At 39.8% G+C, this 18,456-nt stretch overlaps 1 protein-coding gene across 2 annotated transcripts; it reads right to left on the reverse strand.

The window, feature by feature from the left end:
• Positions 1-7,403: 7,403 nt before the first annotated feature.
• Positions 7,404-18,031, reverse strand: LOC311019601 (putative E3 ubiquitin-protein ligase HERC4). Of its 2 annotated transcripts, none has more exons than XM_084019153.1 (23): positions 17,708-18,008; positions 16,354-16,504; positions 16,193-16,269; positions 15,626-15,853; positions 15,019-15,110; positions 14,794-14,930; positions 14,554-14,705; positions 14,243-14,298; positions 14,022-14,113; positions 13,847-13,906; positions 13,641-13,737; positions 12,312-12,492; positions 11,814-11,965; positions 11,398-11,517; positions 11,175-11,273; positions 10,864-11,043; positions 10,205-10,339; positions 9,715-9,881; positions 9,522-9,588; positions 9,365-9,435; positions 8,824-9,007; positions 8,295-8,397; positions 7,404-8,052 (listed from the first exon to the last, which is right to left on the reverse strand). In XM_084019153.1, exons 1-23 carry the CDS (start codon positions 17,928-17,930, stop codon positions 7,817-7,819), a joined length of 3,060 nt encoding a protein of 1,019 aa, XP_083875279.1. In that variant the 5' UTR covers positions 17,931-18,008; the 3' UTR covers positions 7,404-7,816. The 2 variants fall into 2 exon arrangements, 1 of the variants encoding a protein (XP_083875279.1); XR_014597821.1 differs by having other exon boundaries at positions 8,038-8,052; positions 8,764-9,007; positions 17,708-18,031.
• Positions 18,032-18,456: the final 425 nt, after the last annotated feature.

An 18,456-nucleotide genomic window follows, 5' to 3' on the forward strand; every position in this document is an offset into this window, starting at 1 on the left:
GGTTTTAATGCCTGTTTTGGACTCACTACAATCAGACTTTGGAGCGACAAGCGATAAGAGCCAATTTTATCACTTTTTAAAATGTATTAATTATTTTTTAGTAATTTATTTTGACTGCCTGGTTTTATCTCATCAAACAAATTCGCAACCATTAGCAATATTGCATTCACAGGATGTTTGTATGAGTATCATGCTTTTATATACATGTCTATATATAAAACTGCATAAATTGTAGTGATTTTTTCATTATTACATCTTCATTTATTTTTTGAATTTGGGTTTTAATGCCTGTTTTGGACTCACTACAATCAGACTTGGAGCGACAAGCGATAAGAGCCAATTTTATCACTTTTTAAAATGTATTAATTATTTTTTAGTAATTTATTTTGACTGCCTGGTTTTATCTCATCAAACAAATTCACAACCATTAGCAATATTGGATTCACAGGATGTTTGTATGAGTATCATGCTTTTATATACATATTTAGATATAAAACTGCATCAATTGTAGTGATTTTTTCATTATTAAATCTTCATTTATTTTTTGAATTTGGGTTTTAATGCCTGTTTTGGACTTACTACAATCAGACTTGGAGCGACAAGCGATAAGAGCCATTTGTATGACGTTTTAACATTTATTCATTATTTTTTTATGAAGTTATTTGGACTGCCTGGTTTTATCTCATCAAACAAATCCGCAACCATTAGCAATATTGGATTCACAGGATGTTTTTATGAGTATCATGCTTTTATATACATATCTATATATAAAACTGCATAAATTGTAGTGATTTTTTCATTATTACATCTTCATTTATTTTTTTAATTTGGGTTTTAATGCCTGTTTTGGACTCACTACAATCAGACTTGGAGCGACAAGCGATAAGAGCCATTTTGATCACTTTTTAAAATGTATTAATTATTTTTTAGTAATTTATTTTGACTGCCTGGTTTTATCTCATCAAACAAATTCGCAACCATTAGCAATATTGGATTCACAGGATGTTTGTATGAGTATCATGCTTTTATATACATATCTATATATAAAACTGCATAAATTGTAGTGATTTTTTCATTATTACATCTTCATTTATTTTTTGAATTTGGGTTTTAATGCCTGTTTTGGACTCACTACAATCAGACTTGGAGCGACAAGCGATAAGAGCCATTTGTATGACGTTTTAACATTTATTCATTATTTTTTTATTAATTTATTTTGACTGCCTGGTTTTATCTCATCAAACAAATCCGCAACCATTAGCAATATTGGATTCACAGGATGTTTGTATGAGTATAATGGTTTTATATACATATTTAGACATAAAACTGCATCAATTGTAGTGATTTTTTCATTATTAAATCTTCATTTATTTTTTGAATTTGGGTTTTAATGCCTGTTTTGGACTTACTACAATCAGACTTGGAGCAACAAGCGATAAGAGCCATTTGTATGACGTTTTAACATTTATTCATTATTTTTTTTATGAAGTTATTTGGACTGCCTGGTTTTATCTCATCAAACAAATCCGCAACCATTAGCAATATTGGATTCACAGGATGTTTGTATGAGTATAATGGTTTTATATACATATTTAGATATAAAACTGCATCAATTGTAGTGATTTTTTCATTATTAAATCTTCATTTATTTTTTGAATTTGGGTTTTAATGCCTGTTTTGGACTTACTACAATCAGACTTGGAGCGACAAGCGATAAGAGCCATTTGTATGACGTTTTAACATTTATTCATTATTTTTTTATTAATTTATTTTGACTGCCTGGTTTTATCTCATCAAACAAATCCGCAACCATTAGCAATATTGGATTCACAGGATGTTTGTATGAGTATAATGGTTTTATATACATATTTAGATATAAAACTGCATCAATTGTAGTGATTTTTTCATTATTACATCTTCATTTATTTTTTGAATTTGGGTTTTAATGCCTGTTTTGGACTCACTACAATCAGACTTGGAGCGACAAGCGATAAGAGCCATTTGTATGACGTTTTAACATTTATTCATTATTTTTTTATGAAGTTATTTGGACTGCCTGGTTTTATCTCATCAAACAAATCCGCAATCTTTAGCAATATTGGATTCACAGGATGTTTGTATGAGTATGATGCTTTTATATACATATTGAAATATTATGTATTTTATTTTTTATTTATTTTTTATCATTATTTTATATTAATTAATTAATTAATTTGAATTTTGTATGACTATAATGCTTTTAGACAGACAGACATTATTGATCCCAATCTGGGAAATTAAAGTGTAGCAGCAGCATTACACACAGTAACAACACAGTAACTAAAGATAAAGAACACAATAGGTAAAGAAACAACATATAAAAAGAGCAATATAAAATGTATAGCAGTAAATTTCAAGTGCAAACTGAAAAGGGAAAAAAATCAGGTGCAGTGAACAGATAAACATAATAGACTAAGGTGCTTGAGGACTGTATTATTATGAATGATAATATATAGATATTTAAATATAAAACTGATCATAATTTGTAGTTATTTTTTTTTATTTAATTAATTGTATTATCCGTATTTTATATTTTTATTTATTTTTTTATTATTTATTTTTTTTACTTCTACCACCACCAGATAAATAGGCTTGGGCAAAGAAATCATATCCTGAATTAACAAACCCCAACTCCAACCCTAACCCACTAACCCTAACCCTAACCTAGACTAAAAATGAATAACGGCTCACTCGACCGCATTTCAGGGTCGCATAGAGCCCGGCTTCACTGCACCTGTAGACCGCGTCCTGACGTTCGGCCTGACGTCTGCCCGAACACTTCCGTTGCCATGGTGCACAACTATGCATTTGCACCTGTTTGGCATTTTATGAAATATGTCGCCGGCACCATTTTTTTCACAAATCTCCTTGTCAGATGTGGAAGATTTGACGCCTCAAAACACAACTTTCCGACCACCGCACTTTCTATTACGACACTCCACGGTTCTCTCGCCATATTTAAAACATTCTGCCCCACAAATATTCACTTTAAACAAAGACATCGTACAGCGAGTGTTTCACCAAATGTGGGTTTTCTCACCAGTCCTCATGAACTGATGTGAACTCTTCACCGTCAAACTCCAAACGTGACACTGATTTCTGGACTTTGGGCGCTTTTAGCGTATTTCAGGGATGAATCAACAAGTAAAACGCGAAAACCAAACCAACAAAGATGTCTTACCCCGATGCCGTGGTTCAGATCCGGGCCCTGCTGGTGCTGCTCCTGGATCCGCATCCCGGAGCGGCTTCGTCTTCTTTCCCGCAGTAGCTCGTTGAAGATCCTCTCGTCCGGCGTCCTCGCAAAGATTCGTTCAGGGTCCTTTTTTTTCCAGCGGTTTGAAACTCTACCGTTCGGGTCAACTCTCCAGTTTAACCAAGTCGTGTCAAGTCCAAGCGCGAAAAGAGTACACAAAATGGTCGACAGCCCTTTTAAACCTGCTCTGGTGTTATCGGTCTGTTCAGTTCTGTTTCCACGGCAATGACGGACGCGCGTGCGTTCATGCGTGTGTGCGCGCGTGCGTGTGCTTGAGCATTCCGAGACACATTTCATGGTTTTTTATTCTCATAATGTATTTTCATGTTCATGTATTGTTCCGACACTTTGACAGGACATCAAACCATCTTCAACTAATGTAGATTCACTAATTGGCTTTATGCTCCACATAGCCTGTAGATATAAAGCAAATCTGTACCATAATTAAATTAAAATAGATTCACAGAAATGCCTTTTAGATCACAGTAAATTTCAAGTGCAAACTGAAAAGTGAAAAAAATCAGGTGCAGTGAACAGATAAACATAATAGACTAAGGTGCTTGAGGACTGTATTATTATGAATGATAATATATAGATATTTAAATATAAAACTGATCATAAATTGTATTTATTTTTGTTTTATTTAATTTATTTTATTATCCGTATTTTATATTTATTCATTTATTTTTATTTTTTTTACTTCTACCACCACCAGATAAATAGGCTTGGGCAACGAAATCATATCCTGAATTAACAAACCCCAACTCCAACCCTAACCCACTAACCCTAACCCTAACCTAGACTAAAAATGAATAACGGCTCACTCGACCGCATTTCAGGGTTGCATAGAGCCCGGCTTCTGCACCTGTAGACCGCGTCCTGACGTTCGGCCTGACGTCTGCCCGAACACTTCCGTTGCCATGGTGCACAACTATGCATTTGCACCTGTTTGGCATTTTATGAAATATGTCGCCGGCACCATTTTTTTCACAAATCTCCTTGTCAGATGTGGAAGATTTGACGCCTCAAAACACAACTTTCCGACCACCGCACTTTCTATTACGACACTCCACGGTTCTCTCGCCATATTTAAAACATTCTGCCCCACAAATATTCACTTTAAACAAAGACATCGTACAGCGAGTGTTTTACCAAATGTGGGTTTTCTCACCAGTCCTCATGAACTGATGTGAACTCTTCACCGTCAAACTCCAAACGTGACACTGATTTCTGGACTTTGGGCGCTTTTAGCGTATTTAAGGGATGAATCAACAAGTAAAACGCGAAAACCAAACCAACAAAGTTGTCCTACCCCGATGCCGTGGTACAGATCCGGGCCCTGCTGGTGCTGCTCCTGGATCCGCATCCCGGAGCGGCTTCGTCTTCTTTCCCGCAGTAGCTCGTTGAAGATCCTCTCGTCCGGCGTCACCGCAAAGATTCGTTCAGGGTCCTTTTTTTTCCAGCGGTTTGAAACTCTACCGTTCGGGTCAACTCTCCAGTTTAACCAAGTCGTGTCAAGTCCAAGCGCGAAAAGAGGACACAAATGGTCGACAGCCCTTTTAAACCTGCTCTGGTGTTATCGGTCTGTTTAGTTCAGTTTCCACGGCAATGACGGACGCGCGGGCGTGTGTGCGCGCGTGCGTGTGCTTGAGCATTCCGAGACACATTTCATGGTTTTTTATTCTCATAATGTATTTTCATGTTCATGTATTGTTCCGACACTTTGACAGGACATCAAACCATCTTCCACTAATGTAGATTCACTCATTGGCTTTATGCTCCACATAGCCTATATAAAGCAAATCTGTACCATAATTAAATTAAAATAGATTCACAGAAATGCCTTTTAATTATCAGAATATCGCTGCATTGTTTGACTCATAAATAAAATTAATGATAAATCATCCAAACTGCAGTCTCTTTTTCCTTTTCAAGACTGCTCATTTTGTAACTTAATTCAAATTAAGGACATTTACGATTTAATTTTCATAAGATGCCCCAGCAAATAGTTACCAAAATTCAATTTGAAATATCCAATTTGAAAATGAAAATTTTAGCAGAGAGGCGTTTTAATTTCAAGTTCAAAGCTGTGTTATGGGACTCATAAATCAAATTAGTAATAAATCATCCAAACTGCATTTTCATTTACTTCAAGACTGCTCATTTTAGCACACAAAAAGGAAACAAAGAGGACAGACGAACAGTGAAAAATAAGGTCCCAACTCCTATTCCTGGACCTCTGGAGAAAACGTCACGGGGTTAAGGAAAGGCGATAGGAGAACTCAAAGGATTTTTGTAAAAGACGACTGTCACAATAGTTATAATACCAGCAATTAAAATGTCCCCTGTTAAAGAAAAAGTCACAACCTGTGGCTTTAAAATACATTTAAAACACAAGTAAAACTTTAGTAAAAGTCCAAGTCTCTAAAAAAGGGTAAAATAGCACAAATTAAAATGTCTCCGGGTTGCAAAGGTCCATGCAGGGTACAGTCCGGGTAAAAGCAGTCCTAACTCCTGACTGCAGCAGATGGGGTCTCCAGTCCCTCACTGTCTTGGTGTCTTCCGCTGGTGAGTAGAGGACGAAAAGAATCAGCAGTTATCACCGTCCCACACTGCACCAAGAGTTCACACAGAAGGATGTATAAATTATAGAAACTAATAGGTTTGAGACAAAATAAATTCATAACCACTTCAACCAAAAACAAACCAAATATCCATGCAATAAATAAAATGGATAAAACAAAGGGCAGAAGTAAACACAAAGGCTCTCCCCTCTTCAGTAGCTGCTTTCATTCCTTCTGTATGGATCCACAAACGCATTGGCTCTTCACAGATAGATCAATGGTAGAAATAATGGTGAGGGAGGGGTGATGCGCACTCTCACCCCTCCAAGTTCCCACGTGGCGTGTCTCACTCTCTCCTGCAGCAGCCTGCGGGTGCAGCGCGTGTGCAAAGCTCCGCCTCGATCGTGGCTCCTGCTGTGTCAGTCGTCTGCTCAGCTGTTGGCCGCTTCCCCGACCGGGCCGTAGGCTGCCTGGAGTCCGTTCTCGGTCCGTTCAAGTTCCGTAACACTTCGTCCCCTCCTTCCTGCTCCGCAACGGCGTCCGTCTGCTCTGCTCTCTATCGCGTCCTGCCCCCTTCTTCCGCCTCACCTGTGTGCAATGAAGCTGAAAACACGGCACACTGTCCTGTGTCGGCCAATCCTGTGCTGCTGTGAGGGGGGGGGGGGGGGGGGGGGATTTATAGATTTGTAAACTCAGATGTGCATGTGTGTTTGCACACGTGCACGTGGTGTGTGCGTGTGTGTGTGCGTGTGTGTGTGTGTGTGTGTGTCAGTCAAATGTTCAATCTGCCACTAATATTCCTAGATACATATAATAATTGTGTAATTATCCTTTTCAGTGATAGTGGACCGGCCCCAGTCTGCTTGGACCTATAGACCACTGGTCTGTCTACAGTGAAAACAGAGGGAGGTGTAAATATCCTGGATGCAATGGCATAACCAAGGTCAAGTGCATGAAAACACAAATTAGTTGCAGTTTTTGATTTCTTAACATGAAAATTGAATGAGAATGAGTGCATAAAAATAATACACCTTTGTTGCGCATTGTTGCTTCTAGGTAACAAACCCCACTAAAATGATTACTGGTTGTAACTGTATTACTTTTTCAGCAGATGTGTTTTTTAAATTAAGAGGATGTTGAAGATCTTTTATAATATGTGTTTTGTTACAAAATAAAGAGATATATTTTAAATAGAGTGCACTTTTTGTATTTATTCCCATTATTGCGCCAAAGTAACATACCTAAATCTACCCCCTATTATTATAATTTGTCTAAATTATGTGTTGAATTGTTCAATGTGCTCTATGACAGGTAATAAAATGGGTGGACATATTTTGTTCTCTATTATTTCATATATCATGCAATGGAGGGTTAACTATTGCAGATAGAATGTGCTCCATGGGCCTTTATGGTTTTAAACTAAATTTCCGCACCGAGTTGACGAGGAAATTATATAAAGCAGGAAATAACCAGTCACTAGATCATGTCTTTAATTAAAACCTTATTAAAATTACTTATTTTTTAACATAATGAACTGCAAGCCAGTATTGAGGATAAATGTATTTATTTTGTCGATTATTAAGATAAAGTGCAAGAAACAAATACACATTTTAGTTGTTTTTCTTTTTTCACACAAACATAAGGTATCTTTTAAATCTTTTTGAATCTTGTTTGGGCTCACTAAAACTAAATGAACGTGGAAACATCGAATATAACTCACTGTAAAGCTTAATTAAAATGTGCAAGTGGCATTAAAAACAAGGCAAAAAACAACAAATATTGCTTCTCAAACTTAAACTTAAATGCCAGAACACACACTGCTGATCTAAATCTGTGAAGCCCTTTCATAACTTATAGTAGATCCTAAGTAAGCACAACATTAAAAGAAGAATAAATATTGCAGATTTTAGAGACCAAAAAACCCAAACTAACCAAACACAAGATGTTTACACAGAAGACTTCATCCCGTATTGTCTACTTCCTTCCAGAAGCCTCTGTTGTGATCAATAGCCCTAAGAAGCCTGGTCTGCATCGTCCTCGCCACTGGGCATCTCCGGTAGATGGGCAGTAATAACAGGCAATGGCACGTGAGGGACTCTGGCAAATGCAGCTCAGTGAAATCAGGCAAGACGTCGACCGTCATCCTGATGCTCTCCATGCCCAGGAAGGGAACACGGTCGCAGCCTGTGAGGAACACTGGAGACAGAAACAGCATCTTAAATCCATCCATCCATTTTCTACCGCTTATCCTGTATTTAGGGTCGCGGGGGGGCTGGAGCCAATCCCAGCTGTCATTGGGCGAAGCATCTTAAATGAAAAACTTTAAGAACACTAAGGAAAACATAAAAATGGTTCTTTCAGCTGAATCCTATAAAGAGACGACCATCCCACCGTAAAGACAAACTCGATAAAAAGCACAATCGATGTGTTATACTTACGAAGGAACTTCTTCTTTTGCTTTTCTGTCAGATTTTCAAACACCTCCCAGAAGGCCAGGATGTTTGTATGCTCGGCATGGTATTCTCCTTTATAAACGGTGTTCTGTTTGGGAATAAAAGAGTTGTGGAAAGTAACTAAGAACATGTACTCAACTGCTGGGTTTAAGTACAATTTTAATGTACATGATTATGTCCACTTTTGACTACTACAATACAAATCAGAGGGCAGTCAGAATAGAGAACAGAGTATTAAAAATTTACATTCTGAAAATACATGGTACGCAAAACTGACAGAAGTAATGTAACATACAGACAAATGGGCTCATAGTTGGCAAAAAAAACAAACAGCTGATTTAATCTTTTCCATATTTTTATACTGCGTTCTTGTCAGGAATTATATTTTAAGTTTATATAAAAAGCTGAACATCTGAATTTAAATGAGTGTGCAACAATAAATATCAATATCTACATTTCTGACGACCGATCATCAAGATTCAAAAGGAAAAAGCTCTCCTGGCTTTCAGCAGACCTTCTTGAAGATCTCCCAGTCGTAGTTTTCTTGGCCCACCATCACCGCCTGCAACTCCTCGGGCTGGAAGAACTCCACCACGTCGATGTCACACACCTTGAAGAAGCCTCTCTTGAACGCTCCAAACACTCTCTCCACTGATTCGTTGAAGGCATAGTTGACGAAGGCGTTTACGAACTCTTTTCTATTAAGAAAAATAATTAAACTAGGATTGTGTGTCTCCGCCGACCAGTCAACATGCAGTGTGCATCCACATCTGTGCAAAAATGTCATCCCTTCATCACGTTATCCTATTGTTATAATAATGAGTATGAATTCTTGAGTTATGGCTTGAAATGTTTTGGGTGACCTTGTCCAGAGATCTTCCCTCACCTAACCACTGCAAGTCTGTTTGCAGGAATGTTCCTTAAATCTTGAAAGGGGTGGAAAACACTGTTGCACTGCCCTCTACAGGCCAATGGCTTTAACGCATGGGAAAATATCAGAGATGGATGGAAATGTAAAACATGTCTTTACATACAGCAGCTCTGCATAAACATACCTGTTCAACGCCGTGACGAGTTTTCCCGTTTCTGTCGGATCAAGCTCAACTTCCTCCCCGCCCCATGGCACCTGTCAAGAATGGTAATTAACGCCAGATTGAAATATTGCAGCAAATAATGCTGGTAATCACTCTGACTGTGATTTAATGAACTTACAGTGAAAGTAGTCTCCATGCTTTGGACCTTATCAGGGGTGTAGTCCTCCAACATGCACCGCAAAGACCTGGAGACGCAGCAAATATACAAAACCATCAATGTATCCCAACTATGACCTGCACATGTGATCAATGATTCAAATCAAAACAACCAAACAAGCTGTATAACCTTCGGCAACAAAACCATATCTTACTCTCCCATGACCGGTTCAAACTCCTTCATGTCGTCCAGCGAGGGGTTGACTTGAAGCAGCTTCTTGAAGAGAACCAGAGGGAAGGGCATGTGGACAATGTTGCGGTGGTAGAGAGCCAGGCCACACAGAACGCCAAACAGGAAGTAGGTGTTCGGCTCCACTTTTGGCTGCATCGTTTGATGACAAAGACATGGTTAGGATTTGGTGCAATGCAATAATGATCTCCTAAGTTTTCACAGGATGATGAGGTCAAATATACAGGATGTGATACAGTACTTCACATCAGACATTAATAAAAAAAAGCAGAGTGTAAAATCTCCATTATTTCTTCACACTGTGAAAGCAAACTTGTCATTTCTAGTCATAAATGTTACAAAAAGTATTGTGTTGTCACAACCACTTCAATCAAGAAGCGTTTAGTGCTTACAAGAATGGACGAACATATGCAAGAATTGAATACATGGTTTTCTCTTGCATTATCTGCTCTTACCCGGGGAGGGAACCAGGCCAGGGTGTTGCTGTACATGAACATTTCAGACTCCGGGGCCATCAGCTCATCGAACACATGCAGGAACAAGTCCTGCATGTTGACTTGCATCACCTTCCTGTCATCTACAAATTCCACCTATGAAGGATAGAATAATAATTCAAACTGAATGACTATCAGCTCTAACGGGAAATGACGCATGACATATTTATGCATGTAATAAATGGTTTTGTGGGACTTCCAAATGTATTCATTACTAATTCCGACAGCTCACCTACACACAATCACTTGCTACATTTTAAACTTTAGTCAATAAAATTGTGTATTTATTCAGTTTTCATCACAATAAAATACATTTTACTATCTGGTTTTGGCATATTTCCAGGTGGTTTTGTCACATATGTAATGTCAAATGAATTCCAAATTCCCTCACACGAGAGCTCTATCTATTTTAGGCATAGTGGAAATATTACGTTGCATTGATGGAAGGGCAGGATCTAGTCTTCCCATACCAATGACTAAATCTTCAAATATCCTCAAATCATCAAATACCTCACTGGAGGACCCCTTTGTCTACTCTGGCCTGAAGTTATCTAAAGACAAAAGCTACAAAATGTTGCTTCAGAACACGAAAGCTGGCAAAGAGTGGATGGCGTGTTTACCAGAAGGTCCTTTTTGAAAGCGGAGTGGTCGGCTGCACCGAGCTGTCTGAAGGTGTCCTCGACCAGGTGAGTTCGTCTCAGAGTTAGCTGGAAGACCGGGGCCGGGGGCGAGTCTGAGGAAACTCCCGGCAACCCCTCAGGACACGACACAGCCAGTCGATGAACCAAATGCTGTTCTCCCTATAATTACAAAACCCTTCTTTATAAAGAAATCTCACAGCTGGAAAGCAATTTCATTACAACTATAAAAAATCTGTATGTTCTTTAAAGCAATTGCAGCCATATTATGCAGCAGCATACACATAGTGTACCTTCTTTATGGATGCAAAGATGTTAAAAACCGACACCTTCCAAACCAGAGTGAACAGGAATGGGTAGCGGCAGAAAATAACGGGTGTGTGGTCCTCATCCTTTAAAAAAAATGAATCAATGATTTACCAAAAAAGAATTTCAGCAATAAGCAGACTCGAAATTAACAGTATTTAGGACAAAAGGAAACACAGTGTTGGTGTATACTGCACGGGGAGTTTTTACCTCGATGTTGGACCACTGAATCCAAAGACTGACGTCCGCAACTGGCAGCACATTTCCATGGATTTCCTCTACATAAAAGGTGCTCAGTGGGACTTTGTAGGACTTTCCAGTTTTGTTAGCCTGTAGAAAATGTATACATGACAAAAAAAAAATACTCCATAGTAATAACATTTCCTCTGGTAATGGTTTAGGGTTAGGATGACCCGGCAGTGAGACAACAGTTGTTCTCAGTGTTCATTCTGATCACACAAAAAGGACAATTATTTTCCAAATGACCAACAACTGCATCAGACGTCTTCTAGATGATGGCTTTGTGAGCCTAAATGACTTCCTTCCATCTTTGCCCAACTTAAAAATTAGGCTATGGTAGATGTGACCAAACCCACTGGCGACTGATGAAAACAGCGAACACTGACCTTGTAGAGTAGCTTGAGGGCTTCCGCCAGGTATTTGACTCCTGGGTTGTGAGTTAGCAAGAGGCCATTTCTCAGCATGAAGGCCAGGGCCTTTCTGAACACCAAGATGTGCTTCATTAGGATGGAGGGTTTCAGGGAAGACCAGTGATGTCCTGCAGATCAAAACACATTGTAGGACTTAAGGAAGGGTACAATATAAGAGCTCAACCTAATGCACACAACGCCCGCACACAACTTATTAAAGGACCTTTGTCAGGTCCGAATATTTATGAAATGAATAATATGAATTTACATAATGAATTACCAAGCATATTGTATCATATTAGCATATTGACGGAAATATAAAAGTGAAAAAATTCATATTTCTATTTTGCAAGGCCATTTTCAATATTCAATGTCCAATTTTGCGATATATTTCAATACTGTACAGTTAGCTCAGGCATCACTACATCTCCCCAAACCTGTAACAAAAAAGACAAACGTTTGCTGTTTGTTTACTTAGTGTTTTCAGAGTCTTCTCCTGCAGATCTGCAATAATCACAGCCAAAGGCAACACCCAGTTCATGACACTAGACTCCTCTTGGAGAACGGGGCATGTCAGCAGAATCAGGAGGATCTCCGGTGATTTCAGGGCTTCTTTTGAAGGGTAAAGGAACTCAATCAGGAGTTTAAGGTTTACCTGCATGGAAAGAGATCCACAATGGCAATTGTTCACACAGCATCTATTCAATAAATCAATGGCTAAGAGGGTGAGAGCCCGGTAGGTCTGCAAACATTAAAGGAAAACACCACCGCATTTCCATACTGAACTATGTTCTGCTCTGATCTTAGACGAGGTGATACATACCTCCCTCTCCTCTGTGCGTGCACTCAATGGCTCTTGCGCGCACTCCGCACAGCGCTAATTTGCTAGCATGTAGCTTGTCCCAGTATATTCCTTAGGATCCAAAGGGGGGTGAAGTTAGAAGCGACCAAGCACTTCCACGTTGTCCCTATTTAAATACGGTTACGTGAGTAGTTACACGACCCAAGTTTGGTTACACAAAATGAAACATGCCAATTTTTCTAAGCGGATAACAAGGATAACTATATAGTATGGCGGAATAACAACTGGAAGCACTTCCGACGTCGGCGCAGTAATATCATCACCCAAAACATGACGGGACTATATACCTTCTGCTTGTTTTCACAACCCTGTACGATGCACGTTATAACCATGATGTTTGATTGTTCACAAACTATCTTACTACAACCTGATGCTTCCTCAACTGTGCACAAACTACTACAGGCAGTGCAGGCGACGGCGTGCAGGTCACGTAGGTTCTATTGACGGAAGTAAGAGGGGGAGCGGAGTGATGATATTACTGCGCCGACGTCGAAGTGCTTCCAGTTGTTGTTCCGCCATACTATATAGTTATCCTTGTTATCCGCTTAGAAAAATTGGCATGTTTCATTTTGTGTAACCAAACTTGGGTCGTGTAACTACTCACGTAACCGTATTTAAATAGGGACAACGTGGAAGTGCTTGGTCGCTTCTAACTTCACCCCCCTTTGGATCCTAAGGAATATACTGGGACAAGCTACATGCTAGCAAATTAGCGCTGCGCGGAGTGCGCGCAAGAGCCATTGAGTGCATGCACAGAGGAGAGGGAGGTATGTATCACCTCGTCTAAGATCAGAGCAGAACATAGTTCAGTATGGAAATGCGGTGGTGTTTTCCTTTAAAGTGGGACTGGTTTTCTCAGTCTGTCAATGTATGCTTCCACCTAAAGAAGAAATGATCTCAGTGATGCATGATTAAAAAAATAATAAATGTGTGTTCTTCACCGATTGTTTGATCCATGGTATTGCGAGCAGCTGGTCGAAAGCTTGGCTCGCCGCCTCAAGGTCCACAGTTAAGGTGTCTGCTTCTAATGGAGCCCCACTGATACCAAAAGCAAAGCATTAAAACAAAGCAGCACACGTATGTGTATGTGGTCCTCATAATCTTAACTTTATAGATTGCCACCAAAGTAAACAGGAAGAGGACTCACTCAGCCTTCGTGAAAGTTGCAACAAGACTTGAACTTGTCAGAAACATCGCAGATATTTCTCTGTTGAATTAACAAAGAGGGAGCCTTACTAATACTGTCGTTACTGATCAGGAGACTGGTATTTCATATGTGCAGCTCCATAATTACAACCATAATACAATTATGAAAAATGGACCTCTTTGCCTCTACGTTGCCATGTCTCATTGACAGCCATTGTTGCAGTTTTGCCTCATCAAGACGCCCAGTTATCTGTCCTCGGTCCGAGCTCTTAAAGGACAGGCAATTATATATTAATATGTATTCAAATGAATCAGAATGTGTTTTTTTATATACAAAGGGGACATTTAAAAAATAATTCGTACCAATGTACTTACTTTTAAATATTACACACATTACCTGTGTAGGAGAAGTGTAAGCGAAGTTTGAATTCCACCCAGCTGATATTTTCAGATCTGCTTAAACAAATAAAAACACATTTACAATTTGCATTTTTATCAGCTAGCCAACAGAATACAATCAATCTACTTACATATTAATTAAGTACATATTTTACTGCCAACTGCTGTGACCGTTGTATGATTCTACTGAGCACTCCAAGAATAAGGACCGCCTTTAACTCACCTCATCTAATAGTCTTTGGCAGCCATGTTACTGTCGGACATGCATCTCCTGGGATATTAGACAACACACTGTCCACAGATACACACCTTTGGGGACGGCTGCACCGTCATTGGTCCATGGAAGTTGTACCAGAGTGGGAGCCAAACTTTTCTCGAGTTGTCCGTTTCCAATTTGACCTTTGGCCCCATTGCCAAAAGCCCACATCTGGCCGGAGGAGCCCAAAACCAGCGTGTGATGTCTGAGAGACAAGAATGTGAATTTAATGAGAAACTTAATATGCAAAGTAAAGATGTTATCACACCAAAACTAAGTGAGTCAGTTCTTACCTGCCACACGAAATCTGAGAGGCGGGTCCGTCCAGACCGTCGACTGCTCGAGGTCGAAGGTCACTCACTTCATCAGTGGAGGGGTTGTAACCAAGCTGACCGTGGCTCCCCTCTCCAAAAGTGAAAACCTTGCCATCCTGCGAATCACAGCATGGCGAGAAGCAACGTCTTAAGACTGTATTATTATTATTATTCAATACGAAGTAATGATTGGATGATTTGTACCCGTGTTAATGCAGCAGAGTGTGCCTCTCCGCAGCTTAGGAAAGAGACACCCAGAGGTCTGAGGGCAGGAACCATACAGATGTTGAACCTGCCTGTTAGAGAAGAGAAATGGAAAAAGGATGCTTATTCAAAATCATTTACTGTTATAAATACACCTTCCATGTTAGTTCATGAAGTTCATGATTAATTCAAAGATCAATGCTGGTTGATTTACTGTCTGGTCTCTGAACAAATATGAGGCATTATTGTAGAATTTTTTCCTTCATTTCTGACTAAACCATGTCAGGACTTCGTGACGACAAGAGGAGAATCTCAATGCTGATAAGACTTTCACGACTCAGCATGAGGCGTTCTTTCTCAACTTCCACTTCATTTGACTCACATTGACTTTGTATAGAATTACACTGTAAGAAAAGTTGGCGTAAACACAAAATAAAGCTCATTGTCTGCAGGCAGTGAGTGGTAAAATTGCAGCAGCTGTTCCTCTTGTCGCCTGTAGATGGCGCAGATTGACACTAAAAACAACCAATGCGCTCCACTTTGTATGCATGCTAACTGTGAGTGAGTGACAAAGTGTGTGACGGAGTTGAAGTTAGGTATTTTTTACCCTTTTCATCCACCCTGTTGAGCCCCAGTTGGCCATGTTTATTGGCCCCACAGCAGTACACCAGGCCTGGAAGCGTGAGGAACAGAGAGTGGGTCGCTCCGGCTGAAACCTGGGTCACCGCCACACCGCTCAGAGCACACACCAGGTGGGGTGTGTGCTGCAACGACACCTCCTTCCCCAGGCCCAGCTGACCATGACTGTTCAAACCCCACGAGAAGACATCACCACCTGCAAGGCAGGACATAATGGGAGAATTCAATGTTAGCACACTTAAAATTGTTGTAAATCAGTATACTTTTATATACTGGTGGTATTAATTAGAGGCTTATATTATTATTAGGGTTATTATTAGGGCGATAAGTGCCAAAGTATTAGCTGTTTATTTATCAGGATGCTCACTTGTGACTGAAATATCTTTATTTGTTTCCAGAATTGTTGCAACTGTTTTTTCTTGAAGCTCCTACTACCTTAAAGAACATTTAATTGGCACTTTATCGTGCCTGCAGGGAATAAAACAAACAGGATTTGCCATAGTGACGTATGAAAAATGTGTGTTCATCGCCTTACCTTTCGTCAGCGCCAGGGAGTGGGAGTTCCCACAGGCAACTTGAACCACTGGTATTTGCGGCGGCAGCGGCACCTGACTGCATGTTGATGAGACAGTAATACGTTGCTTACTTCCAGTGACAGGTATGCACTTCCACATATTTCACATACTGACACCTTGCCTTGGTCTTTTGCCCAGTAGATTTGGTAGAACGCCTCGCTGTCCGTCCTCTCTTGCGCCCCAGGAGAACACCTGTCCGGATGCACACACTGCTAAACAGTGGTCCTGACCACACGCGATCGCCACCACATCGCCCAGCCCCTGCACCCGACCTGAAACAGGGCGACAGACACAGAATCACAGACAGACAGTGGGCTGTACAGTGTTAACTATGCATATGTAAACATAATAAATCAAATCAGCTACTATAATAATCAGCCTAAACTGCTTACGTGTTACAAGCTATGAAGAAGAAAAAGTTTTCACTTAATACCATGTCATACTAGAAAACAACTGAATGTTTTTGACAGTTCTAGTTTCTCTTCACAGGAAGATTTCACATCAAAGCATTTATGTTAAAATTAAGTTTTGTCCATAACAATGCAAATTAATCTATAATTTGCATTGTTATGGATAAAACTATCCAACACCCGTCAACGAAGGGGTTAATAAGTCCCACCTCTATGAGCTAAAACAAAATGTTGCTGAAATAATAATAATCATAATAACGTTATTTATATAGTGCCTTTAAAAACAGCAGCTTACAAACAAACAAACAAGGAACATACAGATCCATACACATATACATTACATTATATAATATACTTGAATGATCTAAATACTTCCACCACCACTATCCTGATTGTCCAGCTTTCCCACCTGCACTAAACTCAACGCATACTAAAGTGCTGCGTTTACTTTCGTTTTCCTCGGTGAAACGAGGAAAACGAAACTTAAAATGAGAGCTGAGCTCCCGAGTGACGACTGGCTCCCATGAAGGCAGTTAACTAAAATATCTGTGGTGGTCTCTGAAAATACAGCAGCATAATAATTTAATCACAAATAATGCTATTTTCTCTCCCACATACGGAGCAATATTGACGTTAAAGACAAATAGTTTGACATGACGTTTAGGTAATAAGAGTAGCCTAAACGTGTAGTAAAGCATCGAGAATGCAGCACACAACTATCAATTTGAGAGCTTTTCAACAAAAAATAAAAAGATCAGTTTGTATGCATGTTGTATGCGTGTGTGTGTGTGTTTTAGTGTGAAGTGTCACACGTAGCCAAACGTAGCCGTCACTAAAGGCGCACCTATTTACAGCCTAAATTTACTTGGAGCCTCCATAGTTTTTTTTTTATTTACTTTTTTTAGACCCCCCCCCACTCCCCCAGAGATTAAGTCATAACTCGAACCCTGCGTTAAATGATGACGTAAGGCGTTGTTGTGTGAGATACACGTATTAGACCGCCGGCAAACACAAGATAAAGTCGTGAAGAAGAAGAAGTAGCCTACTAATGCTCCGTTACGCTACCTTGTTTCTCTCCATCTTTACGCATCTTGCGTCCAAGTTGTCCCTGCGCGTTGTGTCCACATGATAGGACGCCTCCATCCCTGGTGAGGAATAAAGTGTGCTGGTCCCCGCAGCAGATGTTGGTCACAACTCCGGGAACGGTCCACGAAGTCGGGATGAGGGCTTTCCGTGGACCCAACTGTCCACTGGAGCCGTCCCCCCAACAGTACAGCTGCTGCGCCATGGCTCAACTTGTCGCAAGTCTGTCGCGGGACGCAATTTATCTTGGTTGATGCTGCCTTCAGGGGCTGTCGGAGTGGTCACTATCACAATGGGAAATACGCACTTGAGACACTCAAGCGGGAAGCTTATTGAGTGAGTCTACATAAAGTGTCTGACACGATAACTAAACTTTTCTTCATTCTTCAACATGTGCAACTTTTCTACGACCAAACGCCAGCGTTGCACAACCAATAGGACGTGGGATGGAAGTGCTGATATTTACGAGCTTATTAAAATGCAGGGAAGGCACCATGACATCAACAAAATTAGTTGCCATCTATCACAAGTGATTTTCGACTTTTTTCAGCTCTACGACCTCACTCTTAATAGAAGACGTTTACATACAGTACGAGTTACAAGACAATAATTCTTACGAATACAAAATGTGTGGTAGACATGCCAAAGTGTCGTTTTAATTTAACAAAACAGATATAAACAAGGCATTCAACATTAACAAATTATGATTACAAATAAAGTTGTCAAAGATC

This window comes from Eutrigla gurnardus (assembly GCF_963514095.1).
Source record: "Eutrigla gurnardus genome assembly, chromosome: 10".
Classification (NCBI taxonomy): Eukaryota; Metazoa; Chordata; class Actinopteri; order Perciformes; family Triglidae; genus Eutrigla; species Eutrigla gurnardus.

Bases quoted from the DNA above. Each gene is read 5' to 3' on its own strand.
- LOC311019601 (XM_084019153.1), bottom strand. From the start codon at position 17,930: ATGGCGCAGCAGCTGTACTGTTGGGGGGACGGCTCCAGTGGACAGTTG. The intron at 14,299-14,553 runs GTGTGTATCTGT...TTGTTTAAGCAG, and splicing joins CGGTGCAGCCGTCCCCAAAG to ATCTGAAAATATCAGCTGGG. The intron at 8,053-8,294 runs GTAAGTATAACA...TTCTGTCTCCAG, and splicing joins GCAAAAGAAGAAGTTCCTTC to TGTTCCTCACAGGCTGCGAC.